Genomic DNA, 16,134 nt, shown 5'->3' on the forward strand with positions numbered 1-16,134 from the left:
ATGTAATTGTCTCGCCAATTCACCATTCTGTATTTTAATATTATATAATTTATTTAAAATTAAGTCGTGTTTACTTACCTTTGTATCAGAGGTCCCCTCGTGCAATTCAAGCTAGTTTTTCCCATAGGTCCTTTGCTCTAAGGCCCAATAATGTAGAGATAAGGGAGAGCCCACCTGTTACGGGTCAAGTGGCATGGTGTTGGTCAAAGTCAAGGCGGTCAATGTCGGGGCTTATGGAAAGAGTCTCGGCCAAAGGTGGTTGTCTGGTTATCCCAGTCGACAAAAGAGTGGTCCAGCAGATCACCTGGTCGGTCAGACGAATGGACATCATGGATCGGTTCGACGAACGGACAAACCCGTAGTCGATTATTTTGGTCGGCAGGAAAACGAGCCGCTCAAACCGCTTGTCCGACACAAGGAATGACATTACACAGGAGGGGACGAGAAAATGAAAGAAAACACTCCATCTATCATTAAATATGAAGAAACCAAGACAAAGAAGAATACTTCATCTATCATTAATGTACGGAAGTCAAGATAAAGAAACCTTCCTCTGGCAATTAATATCATTAAATAAGGGCAGATAAACAATCACAAAGAAAGGTATAAAAGGGTACTCCAGGTATGAGGAAAGGTAAAATTTATCTATTTCTTGATTACTCATTCTCTCTTCCTGATTCTAACTTAAGAGTCGGATGACCAACGCTAAGGACCCCTTCCACGATTTGATTTTGTTTTGTAGGATTGCGGTCTTCATCCTATCAGTAGTCACCCCATCCCCGGCTTTCCAGCTTTCCAGCTTTCCAGCTTCCCTTATTCGGACAGGATCACCCGCGATCGTCGATCCCTTTCGTTGGGCAATCCACTAATAATTTAGAATAAGTATAGGTACAAAGTGATAATAGTTTAAGTGCTATAAATGAAATTATACCGACAAATAAAGATTCAGATATTCGTGCTTTCGGTCTTTGGAGCAGTGCGCAAGAGAGTAAATCGTTGGGGTTGTTATCTTTGAGGTGCTGGTCAAAGTCCATTTTCTAAGCCACCTCCGAGTGCCTAGACCGGCCCCGGGCACCCCTATGTGGCATCCTCTTATCAAAATTCTATCCAGTAACTTTTATCCTTACCTTGACACCTAGACCACTTCCAGGCGCCTGGACGTTGACTTGTGCCAACCAAATGTGCTAACTCATCTGCTCACGTGACTGAGTTCAACCCAGTTGGGACACTTGGACCTAGTCCGAGCTCTTGGATGCCCATTTTCTAACCAATCTTCCAACTTCGATTTTCCGCACCACAGAGTTAGCACAACAAATAAATATATCATTTTGAATTAATTTGATAGTCTCGAGACTGTCCGGTTCTGACTTTCAAATTTCCTTGAACCCCTAGGTCGAATTGTCGCCTATTGTTCCCTCAAGGGAGAACACGTCCTTACCTACTCCTTTTAGGAGAGTTTATCTGATGCTAAACTGGTCCTCCAGACCGTTTGTACTTTTACTCAACATCTGAACTTCAAAACTTTCTATTGGACATATGATCCCCGACCGGTCCAGTCTTCTGCCTAGTATCCGCGACCTTTAGGACTTTACCTACAATTCTTGACCAGTAGGATTTCTCACCCGATGCCCTCGACCTGCTAAGACTTCTATCCAGCCCCTCCAACCAGGACTTCCTTGCTTAGCCGCAACTAGGACTTTCCATCTACCTAGTATTCACTAGGACTCTTGCCTTGCCTAAACTCACTTAGGACTTTCCTGCACACTCAATTAGATTTATTAGAACCATAATAATCCTTAACTTTGAACCATTTACCATTATCAAAACTTGGGTTTGATTATCTAGTGCTTCCTGCACCAACACATTATAGTTGTGAACAAATGTATGGAGAGAGACTCTCTTTCATGCGTGGAATGCCTAGGAGTGTAAATTCAGGGCTTGGATTGACATTAAACCAAGTTAGCTTATGTGCGAATATGACCTGCACGTGTGGAATATCGAATTGGTCAAGACAAATTTACCCAAGAAAATAAACTAATTTTTTACCACCTAAATATTTTATTTGTTACTAATGAAGGATCTATAACCTCCATACTTTTGAACTGCACGGGTTAATGAATAGTAAATGACTTTAATTCGACCATTGAATACTACAAAGGTCTAACCTCCTATACAAGGAGGTTGTGACCAAGAGCAAAATCAAGAGCTAGGATCTCTCTCCACCGTGCATTTCCGCTCGGTGGTTTGCCCTTGATAACAATATGATATTTTCTCAGTTTGCCATGAACAACCAACATTTGGTTATGTACGTGGCTATGTCGTTGTATCCTGAAAAATAGACGTCTATAATAACCTCGAAACATAACCGGAGGAGGATGACTCTATTTTAAAAAAACTACGTTATGCATGTCTCAACAACTCTTACTTCCATCTTGGTCTCTACTGTACATCTCGATCTCATCTAAACATCTTGGCCAAGTCTTTAGGCAACTCAGTTTTTCTAAGCAACTCTTCCTTCCTATTTACTTGTCTGAAATCATCCATTCAAATCATTTTAACATATTTAAAATTATATTTTTGAGTATATTTCAATTTAGCAACTATTTCAGTAAATCTTCGTGATGGAAGATTGTTCAACACTTCTATGTGTTTTTTATGAACTTGCGAGGATTTTATTGGGTAAGTTAAGGTTCATTTTATCTTATAAAACAGTGAACAAGTAGACAGTGGTGAGCAACTGAGCAGTGGCGTTAGAATAGAAGGGATCTCCAAACCGGCAGGCTAACACACAAAGGTAACCAATGCCCATGAAAACGTACGAATTTTTCATTTGGTCACCAAAGCGCACCCAACTCCACCAAAACAGAGTCCTCTGATGTGCATAATAAACTAAATGCTTTTCTATAATTTTTATCATCAAACAATTTTGAATAATCAAACACAATTGCAAAACGGTATACAAATATGAGCTTAAAAAAAATGTTTGAACGTACGTATTGGCGTATTGCTGCTTGCCCCCAATTTATAGCCACCCTTCGTACATATAATATAATCAATTTGACATGCCAGGTATCAGAATCGAGCTTCTACCTGAAAAGGTTGTGCGCAGAGATGAGAGCGCTGAGCGCGAACACGAAGAAGGCGATGAACGAAACGGTGATGGATCCCTTTGCCTTGCGCGTGAAGGCGTCGCTTCCGAACGTCGAAGCCCATGCGTCATTGCGAGAGGCTGCGGCCGACGACGAAGACATCAGAAGATAAGCCAGTATCTGCACGCAATTGCTCATCGAGCTTTAATAGTTTCACTAATTTTGATGTTGTTGTATGCATGATTAGAAGTAATTGGAAATTAACGTGGATTATTCCCCTGTTTCTTTTACCTGATCCATCGTGAGATCGAAATAATAACGAAGCGGGCGACTGATTAGGCTGCTCATGGTGGTCATCCGGTGGATCCGCTCGTAAACCTGATACAGGGAGTAGACGAAGGCGATCACGTTCACTCCGACCAGGTACCTGCGGGTTTCATCGGTTGGGTGGTGATCGGATGGGAAAACGAGAAGGGAGAGGAGGGACCAAGGAAATTGACGTGAATATACCGGAATTCCTCATATCGGTCGTACGAGTCTCCCGCCCACCCCTCTGTCTTGTCGGAGGCCATCACCGAGAAGGCGATCATGCACAGCAGCAGCGCCACAACACGGAGCCCGATCGCCGCACGTACCGGCCACGGCCGCTGTCTCACTGACTGCGGCGCAGCTATGAATCTCCTCTCCGCCGCCCGCCCGTCGACCCCTGCCACCGACTTCGCTACCGTAGAGCCCAAGGTGACCGCCGGCGCCGGCGCCGGCGCTGCTCTGTTCGGTGCGACGGGCGGTGACGGTGGGATCGGTGACCGGGGAGGGGAATTCGCGGCGCGGGCGTATGCCGGAGGAGGACTCTTCCTCGGAGACTGAGAGGGCGGAGGCAGGGAAGGGCTCCCGGAGTCAGGCACCGGCGAACTCATGACTCGGCTCAATTATTTGTCTCTCTTTGGGCTTTAATTTTCCTTGCGTGCGTTTTCAGTCTCTTTGAAATTAATAAATGCTGGAGAAGGATTTGCGTTAACCGTGGGACCACACGAAGGATTGCATGGCGTGCAAAAGGCCTCATATTTAGACTCGAACTTTTACTGAGATTAACGTGGACACGAAAGAAGATTTCCAGGTGTGGAAAGATGAAGATGAAGACACCGTCGGTACAGGGTGCAGACGAAAGGAGGAAGAAAGGGACAAGAACAAGTAAACCCTACGAGCCAAGCAACGTCGACACAATATGCATGGAAAAGCAGGTGCGGGCCATTTCAGGACTCCCCGTCGAGATATTAATTGTTGGTTACTGAGCCGACGCAGCACGGGCGTGGATGGAGCATAAGTGCCGGGAGGTGGCCAGCAAGGGCTCAATTCGTCAAAAGTTCTATCGTGTCTGCGTTTTTGCTTTTTACAGTGTTTCAGCTGATTTTAGATTGCGATAGATTGTATTATCTGCAGAGAAAGGATAGTTTGGGGTAGATAATTTTTATTGTACTTTTTTTTTCATTTAGATTCATTCTCATAAAGTAAATATATATACACGTAGATCGTTTTTGTTGTTGTTTATTTATGTCGATTGGCCACTTTGTATTTTTGAAGTGTCGTTGAGTGATTAAAACATATTTGGTAGTTGCATAAGGATACTTAATATGAGCTACAAGGTTTGGCTCGATGTGTTTGATTAACTGAGATTACACGGATTGTATCGTGCAACGTAATTTATTTAATTAAAAGGATTAGAAAATCTTATGTGACAAAAGCAATTAAAAAATACATTACATTTTGTGTAATTTGTAAAATTTAAGTACTGTGGATATTAATATCCATACGTCTGGTCATCTGGAGTCACAAGCGGATTCTACGACTAGGTCAGATTATAATATAATTTATTTATCTCAAATTTAAATATATAAATTTAGAAATTGTTATGGCAGTTTTTATAGATATTTATTGGAATAAAGGTATTTTTAAAATAAAAAAAATATCTATAAATTACCGAATCATATAGATGAAGTTTCAAAATATCTAAATCATATATCTGAATTTCAAAATTATTAAATTGTATATACGACATATATATTTTGCCTCTCTAACTATTTCTTCCCTTGATTACTGTTGTATATCAATCAATTATCTATCCATTGTATTGGTAATGATTATGTGACCATAAATTTATAGATTGTGATTTTTTTTAATATAAATCAGATTTTTTATCAATTGTTACAGTATAACAATAGATGACAATTATAAGAAAAATAAATCAGGTGACCACTAATTTTGACCAGTTGAATAACACACATGGAGAGGATAAATATTTGATGATTCGCTCCTCTTAGTACATCTGTTAGTCTGTAAATCCATAAGTTGTTGCTAGAGGACGTTTTGTATATCTTCGGCCTAAGTCCGATTCGCACCCGGCTACCGACCAGCCTAGGTATGAAACTCATTTAATTCTTCCTTTGATGCTAACTAATATCTCCTTTTTTCTTGCAGTCGAAGTCATAGTGCGAGCACGTGTAGTCGGCAAGGTGAAGCTTAAGGACGTCGTGATCAATGCGATGGCCAGTGAAGAACTGGCAAGCTGAGGCCTGCAACCGGTCGGCTCACATGACAATCCGCTCGGCGTGAGCGAGGAGACATCCATTGTTGTGGGCGAAGGTGAGGCCAGCCACGCGCTGAGCGGAGGAGCCGCCCCGGGCTCACAGCCTCGAGCCGAACGATGCCCCATCATTCCCGTTGAGGAGTCGTTGGGCTCGGTCTCCTCCGATGTGCCACTGAACAGGCGCAAGAGGCGTCGAGCCGAACCCTCATCGCGTTCCGCCACTTCGGGGGCGCAGTCGGCCGAGTGGATCAAGACTTCGACCCCAACCTCGGTCCAACAAACAGTGGCCTCCGCATTGTTTGATCGGACGTCATCCCTGTTGGTTGTTACTTGGAATATCGTACTGGTTCCCCTGTACAAAATTTTGTACAAGTCCCAAACCTTTCCTAACAACCTATTGTGTTCTTTAGAAATTAAATTTGAAATCGCAAACAGAAATTAACATTATTGATTCCAAATTCAACCTATCTATTCTTAGAGGTTTAGACTTGGATTGCAAACGATGCTTAACATTATTAATCTAAATCCACTCATGTTACAAATTTGATTAAATATTTATTTCAGAGATCGGCTTCCCGGTTAAACATGGCAAGACACTAGGCCTTCTTGGGTATGGGATCATCCACCACTTCCTAGACAAAGTCTTTCAACGAAATTCAATATTTAATCTCCTTATAGTAACCCTAGGTTTAACCACTAAGAACAATCGAATCACAAGATCGAAAAACAAAAGAAACACAAAATCGAAACATAAATTTGATAGCCTAGAATAGTTAGCCTCTTGTGTTTGGTATTTCAAGATCTAAATAAAAGAATAAACTAGTTATGATGCGGAAACTAATAACTAGTTATACCTTTTGTAGCTTATATACCTCACGATCTTCTGTTGTATTCCTCTTATTATCTCAGACGTCGTGTGGGCAACGATCTACCGAGATGAGAATCCACCCAAGCCTCCTTCTTCTCCTTGCAAGTTTCGGCCACCAACAATCTCCTAGAGATAAAGAACTTCGGCCACCAACCAAGCTCCAAGGGATGCTAAGAAACAAAGCCTCCTTTCTCTACTTCTTCTCCAAGCTAAATCCGACCACCAAAATCTCCTTGAGAGTTGACGCCGCCGGCCACCAAAGAAGAAGAAAAGGAGGAGAGGAAGAATGAGGGTCGGCCACCACCAAGGAAGAGAGGAGAGGAATAATATATGTGTTGTAAGGTGAGACACCTCTACCCTCTCTTTTATATTCCTTGGTTTTGGCAAATAAGGAAAGTTTTATAATTAAAATTTCCTTATTTTCCTTGCCAATATTTAAGAAGGAAAATTTAATTAAAAAACTTTCTTATAAACCTTTCAATGGTCGGCCACTACAAGTTCTCCAAATAAGGAAAGTTTTAAATACAAAAGTAAAACTCCCTAATTTGTTTCCGGAAATTTTTAAAATAAAAATTTCTCTTTTAAAATTCCCTTCATGGTTGGTTATAAAAGGAAACTTTTATAAATTAAAATATCTCTATTAAAACATGTGGATGATCACAAAAACGAAAGTTTTTTCCAAAATTAAAATCTTCCTTTTAACTACAAATAAGGAAAGATATCAAACCTTTCTGAAACTATAAAAGGAAAAATTAAATTTTAAAACTCTCTTTTAAATCATGGCTTCCACATAAGGAAAGATTTTAAAATTAAAATCCTTTTTATTTTTATTGTGGTCGGCCACCTACTTGGGCTCCAAGCTAGGGTCAGCCACCACTTGAACCCATCTCTCCTTGGTTTGGCCAGCCCTAGCTTGGGCTCCAAGCTAGGCTTGGCTGACCACCTTAAGGTGGGTAAGAAGTTGGGTTTAGGTGGGTATAAACTTTATAAATAAGAGACTACGACAGGAACCGAGAGGAGGAATTGATTTTGGTCTCCCGATGAACTTGATGTTGGATCGAGAAGCGCTAGAGGGGGGGTGAATAGCGCTCGTGGCTTTCACTGTTTCGAATTCGTAAAACTATCGAGTTATAAAGCAGCGGAAATAAAGATGCACAAACACGCAAAAGACACGAGAGGTTACTTCGTTCGGAGCCTATCTCGACTCCTACTCGAAGGTCCGCGGTCGTTGACCGCTTTCGGTGGGCAACAACTATAAGTTCGAAAATATTACAGATTAAGTACAATAAACAGAAGTTAAAGTATACCGACAACACTTAAAAATAGCGAATTTGGAGCTCCGGGTCGTCGGGATGTTGCTATAGCACTTCGGGGTCGTTGAGTTTGCAGCTTGTCGTAAGAGAATCGCTTAGGAGCAGTTGTTCTGAGCTGTTGGTCGAGTGCTGCTTATAAAGGGTGTTCAAGGCGCCTTGAAAGTCATCCAAGGCGCCTCTAGGATGGCCGAGTCGCCCGCATGGATCAAGTCTGAACTGGTTGTGACTTATCCCTTCAAGGCGCCTTCTGTGCTCTCCAAGACGGCTTCAAAGCCCGGTCCAAGGCGCCTCCACTGAGCTGCGCTGGCAGAAGCTGGCTCGCACCCGAGGCGCCTCCAAGCCCCATGGAGGCGCCTCGGACATTGTACATCCGAGCTTAGCTTGTGTTTTTTGGTACCTGTAAAATGCGTTAGTCCAGAGTGTTGGACCCCGTGGTAGTTTTGATGTGATCAACCAAGTTGGTTAGGTCCTGCTGTGTTTGATCCCTGTGTCTGAGTGTGCAGGAGCTTAGGAACACAGGAAGTCGAGCGGAAGACGCAGCTAGCGAGAAGGACGGCACGGGAAGGGAGCCGACGGGCTCGGTGCGTCCGAAGGACGAGAGAGCTGCGGAAGAGTACTCCGGTGGGCGTGAAGAGCGTGCGCGGCGTTCGAGGGACGTTAAGCCGAGACAGAAGGCTGCTCGAGGAGAAAGCCGGAAATTGGGTTCGGGTGAGCCCTATTTTGGTTGGCCGAAATCACCCAAACAAACGGAGCTTCAGAAGACAAAGTGAAGAAGAAAAGGAGTCAAAAGAGGCTGGAAGTTACTGTAGCAGAAATTACTGTAGCAGGAACCTTGAAGGCGCCTTAAACACATTGAAGGCGCCTTAAACACATTGAAGGTGCCTTGAATGGATTGTTTAAGGCGCCTTAAGCAGGTTAGTTTGACCGTTTGCGCTGCGGATAAAGTTTTATCCGCAGATTGAGTTGGAGGCGCCTTAAACCCTGTTGGAGGCGCCTTGGACTCTCGGGATAAGATTTCCAGGGCCTATATAAAGGCCCATGGAGCTAGGATTTCAACAACAACTCAAGCAATCAACTGTGTAGTGTTTCCTAGCAATAGTTCTGAGCTTCCAAAGTGTAAAAGGCTTCTCCAACTTCAGAGAAGGAGAATTTTTCTACTGCGCTCTTTCTACTGCCCTGGATTAACAACCTTCTTGGTTGTAACCAGGTTAAAATCCTGATCTTCTCTGTATTTCTCTATTTAGTTTTTATTGCTTTATTAATTTATCACTATTGCACTAATTGAGTTGAAAGTACGAGGAGGGTATAGTTTAATTTTTGTTTTCAGCAATTCACCCCCCTCTTGCCGGCCTCCGCTGCACCAACAAGTGGTATCAGAGCCGGACCGCCTCGGAAGGACTAACCGCCGACTGAAGCACGAAGATCTAGACGATGGCTGGAGCCAGTGACTACCCACCTACATTCGAGGGGGAGTTTGCTTCATGGAAGCAAAAAATGGAGGTATACCTTAAGTCTGATTTTGGTATTTATTTAATAATGAAATCTGGTTATGAAGCACCAAAGAAAGTAAACGGAGAAGAGCTCGAGAAATACCTCTGGAACGAGAAGCAACGTGATGAGTCGATGGCAAATGCGCGGGCTGAATTTCATCTTCTAACCACAATACCAAATGAAGACCTCGACAAAGTCGGAGAGTACAATAGCGCAAAAGAACTTTGGGAAAAGTTCTTAAAGATCTATGAAGAGTCTGAATCCAAGGTAAATGCCGCAACAGCCCCAACAGCCGAATTCCATCCTGAAGTCACAGAAAGCTCATCCCAGATGAGCATCGATGAAGAGGAAGAGACTTCGGAAGAAAGCAACTCGACAGGGGGAGAATCAACAGCTGACAAGGTAAGTCAGGTATGGTCTCCACCTTCTGAACAATTAATTACATTAATCGAGAAGGTACCTGAAAATTTTTGCAAATTAAAAATTAAATCTTCGAAAGAATTTTCTGGATTAGAAAAAAAAATTTCGAACGAATCTTACCAATTAAAAACACCGTCGAAATATTTTTTACCAACTATTTTGTTGAAAGAATTTATGAAACTAAAAACATTGCCAAAAGATTCTTGTGAGTTACAAAATAATTTGTCGAACGAATTATCAAAAGATCTTTTATCAATTATTTTGTCAAAACAATTTTTCGCATACTTAATATTGTTTTCCTTAAATCTAAAAAATTATGATAAACTAAAGTGGAAATTTAGATATCATAATAAGGTTAGAGAAATGGCAATAACTTGAGAATGAATTTTGTTTTAATAATAATAATAAAAAAAATTTATTATTTTCGCCTAAGTTAAAAGTCTTTTCTATAATTCTAAAAAGTAATTTAACTTAGATTTTTTTTAAATATTCTTCTGAAAATTTCAAAAATTCATTTTACTAAAATTTTTTGGAAAATTTTTTAACTTGAAAATTTTTTTGTGGAAACTTTTTGACTTGCAAAATTTTACCTAGAAAATTTTTCAAAATTTCATTCTTACTTGGAATATTTTTGAACCATTTATTTTACCTAACATATTATTGGATAATTCTCTCTATTTTTATTAACCCCGTTTTTGCTGTAATCAAAGGGGGAGAGAAAAGTACAAGTTTAGGGGGAGTTAGAAAAAATTTAAAATTTAAATTTCTTTTTCTATTTTTTGTTGCAATTTTACTAATTGCAAAAATTATATTTAACTTGTTAGTTTAGTCATTTTTCTTTAAAATTACTTTTTATGTCTATTTTAACCCTAACTTGAACTTGGGTTGATGCACATAAAAAGGGGGAGATTGTTGGACCCCGTGGTAGTTTTGATGAGATCAACCAAGTTGGTTAGGTCCTGCTGTATTTGATCCCTGTGTTTGAGTGTGTAGGAGCTTAGGAACACAGGAAGTCGAGCGGAAGACGCAGCTAGCGAGAAGGACGGCACAGGAAGGGAGCCGACGGGCTCGGTGCGTCCGAAGGACGAGAGAGCTGCGGAAGAGTACTCCGGTGGGCGTGAAGAGCGTGTGCGGCGTTCGAGGGACGTTAAGCCGAGACGGAAGGCTACTCGAGGAGAAGGCCGGAAATTGGGTTCGGGTGAGCCCTATTTTGGTTGGCCGAAATCACCCAAACAAACGGAGCTTCAGAAGACAAAGTGAAGAAGAAAAGGAGTCAAAAGAGGCTGGAAGTTACTGTAGCAGAAATTACTGTAGCAGGAACCTTGAAGGCGCCTTAAACACATTGAAGGCGACTTGAATGGATTGTTTAAGGCGCCTTGAGCAGGTCAGTTTGACCGTTTGCGCTGCGGATAAAGTTTTATCCGCAGATTGAGTTGGAGGTGCCTTAAACCCTGTTGGAGGCGCCTTGGACTCTCGGGATAAGATTTCCAGGGCCTATATAAAGGCCCCTGGAGCTAAGAATTCAACAACAACTCAAGCAATCAACTGTGTAGTGTTTCCTAGCAATAGTTCTGAGCTTCCGAAGTGTAAAAGGCTTCTCCGCCTTCAGAGAAGGAGAATTTTTCTACTGCGCTTTTTCTACTGCCCTGGATTAACAACCTTCTTGGTTGTAACCAGGTTAAAATCCTGATCTTCTCTGTATTTCTTTATTTAGTTTTTATTGCTTTATTAATTTATCACTATTGCACTAATTGAGTTGAAAGTACGAGGAGGGTATAGTTTAATTTTTATTTTCAGCAATTCATCCCCATCTTGCCGGCTTCCGCTGCACCAACACAGAGTACCTGCAACACAGAGTTAGTGCACAATAATAATAATGAATTAAAGTTTGACAGTCTCCCGACTGTCCGAGTCTGACTTCAGATTTTCGACTAGAAACCCTAAGTCGACCTGACGCCTACTGTTCCTTCTATGAGGAACGCGTCCTCACCTACTCCACTCAGGAGATTTACCTGTTGCCAGTGTGATCCTCCAGATCGACTGGACTTTTGCTCGCTGCTCGATGCTTCCGGACTTTCTGCTGGACTTCCGCTTCCCGGCTGGTCCAATCTTTCACCTGGTTCGCAATACCAGAACTTTCCACCTAGGGTTACCCCCCCCCCCCCCTAGGACTTTTGCCTGAAACACTCGACCCACCAAGACTTTCCGCATAGGGTTACCACCCCTTAGGGTTTTCACTTGCCTAACCACAGCTAGGACTTTTCCTGAAACACTTAAACAGACTTGTTAGATCACAACATAACCTTAACTTTGAATCTTTTGTCATTATCAAAACTTAGGTTCGATCGTCGGATGCTTCCCACACCAACAATCTCCCCCTTTTTGATTATGGCAACCCAAATTCAAAGTTAAGTAAAACAAATGCATAAATATATTTAAAAGGTTTAAGTGAGCAAGCTTAAGTATATAATTTCAAATACACGCATAACTTAAGCTAACACTTAAACTTTGTGAAGCTCCCCCTTAATACAGGGCTTTCTTTTTGAATCAAACTTTCTTTTACTTTTGAATTTCCCTACTCTCCCCTTTTGCCATTTATCAAAAATAAGCCAGTCTAAAACAAGTTTTAACAGATTAGGCTTTGAAAAAAGGGGAAAAAAATGCTTGTGTAACACTTAGCTTATAATTAAATTTTACTGAAAAAACTGTTAGCTAAGGGAGAAAGAGGACTTAAAAGAAATATTTTTCACCTAAGTTTAAAAGGCTAATATATGGTTGACTTCTTTTGAAACTTAGTTGTTTTTTTTTTTGAAAGATACTTAGCTAAATTTTAAAAATCTGTTAGAAAAAAAACTTAACTAGATTTTAAAGAATTTTTGGAGCCAAAAAAATTTTGAAGTCTCTTCTTACTTAGCAGAAATATTTTGAAAGCAATGAGTTAAATTTTGCAAGGATATGCTTTTAATACTTTTAGCTAAGTAACGAATGAATCTGAGAGGTAACTTAGAAAAATATTTTAGCAAAAAGTTATAAAGTTAGATTTCAAGGTTGGCTAAGTTTGAGAAAGTTAGAAAGTTGCTATATGAATCACTTAGCTAAGCCTTTTGCAAACATTGAATTTTGAAAATGTAGCTTCAGTTTAAGAAGGTACTTAGCTTAATTTTTTAAAAAACTTAATTTTGAAAAAATAGGAGTAAGAACTTGTTAAATTTTAGGACGAAGAGGGATTAACTATTTAATTTAGGTTATTTATTTAAATTTAGTTGGTCCTTAAGTCCAAGCATGAGTAAAGTTAAATAGATGTTAAGTTATCCAAATTGTTTTGATCAGGTATCAGAGCCCTAAAGTACACGCATGCTCAATCTTACAATCTCCATTTCTTTCACCAACTGTCTAACCTTTAGCTACTTGTTTATTGCCTAGAGGGTAATAGCTTTCACTTGGTTAGTCAAGTTAAGTCATTTGGTCCAGTTAGATTTGACTAAGGCTGGATGACTTAATCTGATTACTGTTAATAAGGTATTTAATGCTCAGACTCATAATGATGCACAGATATAAGCATACTGGAGTCCAGGCTGTACCCTATACATCTCACGTCGTTCTATGTTTTTCAAACACAAGCAAGGTATGCCTAGGTGTTTGTGAGATGCTCTGGCTTAAATCTAGGGGAACATGATTTCTAGGGAAGAGCCTAAACTAAGTCCAACTTTTGACAATTCTAAGAAATTGGGATTTTGAAACCTTTATTTTTCCTAGAATTTTTAAAAAATAGGATGATTAAATAAGAGTTTTGAAGTAAGACAATGAGTTTTGAAAACCAACATCTATTCTACCCAACCCATTCCTATTTGTCTTCTTAGTGTATTGAACTCAAGTTCAGGTAAGGATTTTGTAAAAATGTCAGCTAGGTTTGATTTGGACTCAACATGGTTGAGTGCAATTTCACCTTTAGCTACGTGATCTCTTACAAAGTGGTGTTTTACCTCTATGTGTTTAGTCCTAGAGTGGTGAATTGGATTTTTTGTTAGATTAATTGAGCTTATATTATCAATTAAAATTTTTATATTTTTGTATTCTAATTGATAGTCTTTTAAGGTATGCATCATCCATAAAAGTTGAGAGGCACACTCTCCTAGGGCTATGTATTCAGCTTCAGTGGTGGACAGAGCAACACAATGTTATTTTCTGCTTGACCAACTTACTAGGCACTGACCTAGGATTTGGCAGCTACCACTTGTACTTTTTTCTGTCTAATTTGCACCCGGCATAATCTGAGTCAGAATAGTAAAAAAGGTCAAATGTGCTAGTTCTAGGATACCAAAGTCCTATATTAAGGGTGCCCTTAATATACCTAAGTATTCTTTTAACATATGTTAGATGTGATTCTTTTGTACAAGATTGGTATTTTGCGCACATACCAACTGCAAATATTATATATGGTTGACTTGCAGTTAGGTAGAGTAGGCTTCCTATTATACTTCTATAGTACTTTGGGTCTACTGGTTTTCCTTCTGGGTCAGAGTCAATGTTGATGTTAGTGGCCATTGGGGTATTTATGATTTTTAAATTTTCCATGCCAAATTTTTTAATTAGTTCTTTAGCATATTTAGTTTGGTAAATATAGATTCCATCTTTCGTTTGTTTAATTTGTAAACCTAAGAAAAAATTTAGTTCCCCAACCATACTAATTTCAAATTCATTTTTCATTAATTTAACGAATTCTTTTAGAAATTTAGAGTTAATTGAGCCAAAAATTATATCATCAACATAGATTTGGGCTATGAAGATGTCTTTTTCTATAGTTTTTACAAATAGGGTCGAATCTATGTGACCTTGGTTAAAGCCTTTGGATGTTAAGTAATTGGATAACCGTTCATACCATGCTCTAGGAGCTTGTTTAAGTCCATATAAGGTCTTTTTCAATTTAAATACATGATTAGAGTAGTCTAAGTCCTCAAATCCTGGGGGTTGGTTTATATAGACCTCTTCCTTAATTAACTCATTTAGGAACGCGGATTTTACATCCATTTGGTATAACCTAAACCCTTTATATGTTGTATAGGCTAACAACATCCTAATAGATTCGAGTCTAGCTACTGGTGCATAGGTTTCGTCATAGTCTAAACCCTCAACTTGACTAGATCCTTTGGCTACTAGTCTAGCCTTATTTCTAATTATTTCACCCTGATCATCCAACTTGTTTCTAAATACCCATTTGGTATCTATTATTGATTTATTTAAGGGTTTAGGTACAAGTTGCCAGACTTGATTTCTATCAAATTGGGCTAACTCTTCCTGTATAGCAATGATCCAGTCTGGGTCAGGTAGGGCTTCTTCTATAGTTTTAGGTTCAATTTTAGAAATAAGGGCAATCTGACTAAGGTTTCTATAAGAGGATCTAGTTCTGACTCCTAGGTTTGGATCACCCAAAATTTGGTCAGGTGGGTGAGAAGTATTTACTCTAGTTGGTCTTATGTTTGGGGTCAGAAATTGGTTCCTCTGGTTTATTAGTGTTAAGTTGAATTTCATCGTCTTCAATAATTCTTGGATTAATGTCAACATTTTCATTTAAATTAGGTAGATTATTTTCTTCATCAAATATTATATTAGTTGTTTCTTCAACTTTTAGAGTATTTTGGTTATAGACTCTATAAGCCCTACTGGTTGTGGAGTACCCTAAAAAGAACTTTACATCCAAAAACTTTTAAATAGTTTAGGTTGGGAATTTTATTATAATACATTTCATAAGGAGTTTTATTGTGAAGTTTGTTAATCAGAATTTTATTTTGAATATAATTTGCTGTATTTATGGTTTCGGCCCAAAATTGATAATTTAAGTTATATTCATTTAGCATGGTTCTAGCGGCTTCTTGTAGGGTTCTATTTTTACGTTATACTAGACCATTTTGTTGGGGGGGTTCTAGGACATGAAAATTCATGTTGGTATCCATTGATTTTACAGAATTGGATAAACCTATGATTTTCAAATTCCCCCCATGATCACTTCTTATTCTTTTAATTTTAGTATCTTTTTCATTTTCTGTTAATTTGCAAAAATTACTAAATTCTTCAAAAGTTCCATCTTTTGTTTTTAGAAATTTTACCCAGGTGAACCTAGAGTGGTCATCAATTATAACTAAGCAATACAGGTTCTTGCTTAGTGACTTGGCTCCATGTGAATCAAATAGGTCAAGGTGAAGGAGCTCAAGTAAAGAGTTAGTTCTTTCTAGATTAGTTGATTTGTGGGTTGACTTGGTTTGTTTTCCTTGTTGACAAGCATTACAGATTGAGTTTTCAATAAATTTTAATTTTGGCAAACCTTTAACTAGATCATTTTGACTCATTTTTGAAATGAGTCTAGTGTGAGTG

The 16,134-nt window shown here is 39.5% G+C and overlaps 1 protein-coding gene across 1 annotated transcript; it reads right to left on the reverse strand.

The window, feature by feature from the left end:
* Positions 1 to 2,876: 2,876 nt before the first annotated feature.
* LOC122012378 (CASP-like protein 4A2) lies at positions 2,877 to 4,051 on the reverse strand. Its single transcript, XM_042568893.1, has 3 exons — positions 3,600 to 4,051; positions 3,381 to 3,516; positions 2,877 to 3,269 (listed from the first exon to the last, which is right to left on the reverse strand). The coding sequence occupies exons 1-3, from the start codon at positions 4,004 to 4,006 to the stop codon at positions 3,087 to 3,089; spliced, it is 726 nt and encodes a 241-aa protein (XP_042424827.1). The 5' UTR covers positions 4,007 to 4,051; the 3' UTR covers positions 2,877 to 3,086.
* Between the last annotated feature and the right edge of the window lie 12,083 nt (positions 4,052 to 16,134).

This window comes from Zingiber officinale, chromosome 8A, assembly GCF_018446385.1.
Source record: "Zingiber officinale cultivar Zhangliang chromosome 8A, Zo_v1.1, whole genome shotgun sequence".
Taxonomy (NCBI): domain Eukaryota; kingdom Viridiplantae; phylum Streptophyta; class Magnoliopsida; order Zingiberales; family Zingiberaceae; genus Zingiber; species Zingiber officinale.

What these genes read in the sequence shown, in the direction of transcription:
- LOC122012378 (XM_042568893.1), bottom strand. Translation starts at nt 4,006, where the DNA reads ATGAGTTCGCCGGTGCCTGACTCCGGGAGCCCTTCCCTGCCTCCGCCC. An exon ending in GACCGATATGAGGAATTCCG is followed by an intron (nt 3,517 to 3,599) that starts GTATATTCACGT and finishes TGAAACCCGCAG; the next exon opens with GTACCTGGTCGGAGTGAACG. An exon ending in TCGATCTCACGATGGATCAG is followed by an intron (nt 3,270 to 3,380) that starts GTAAAAGAAACA and finishes AATTGCGTGCAG; the next exon opens with ATACTGGCTTATCTTCTGAT.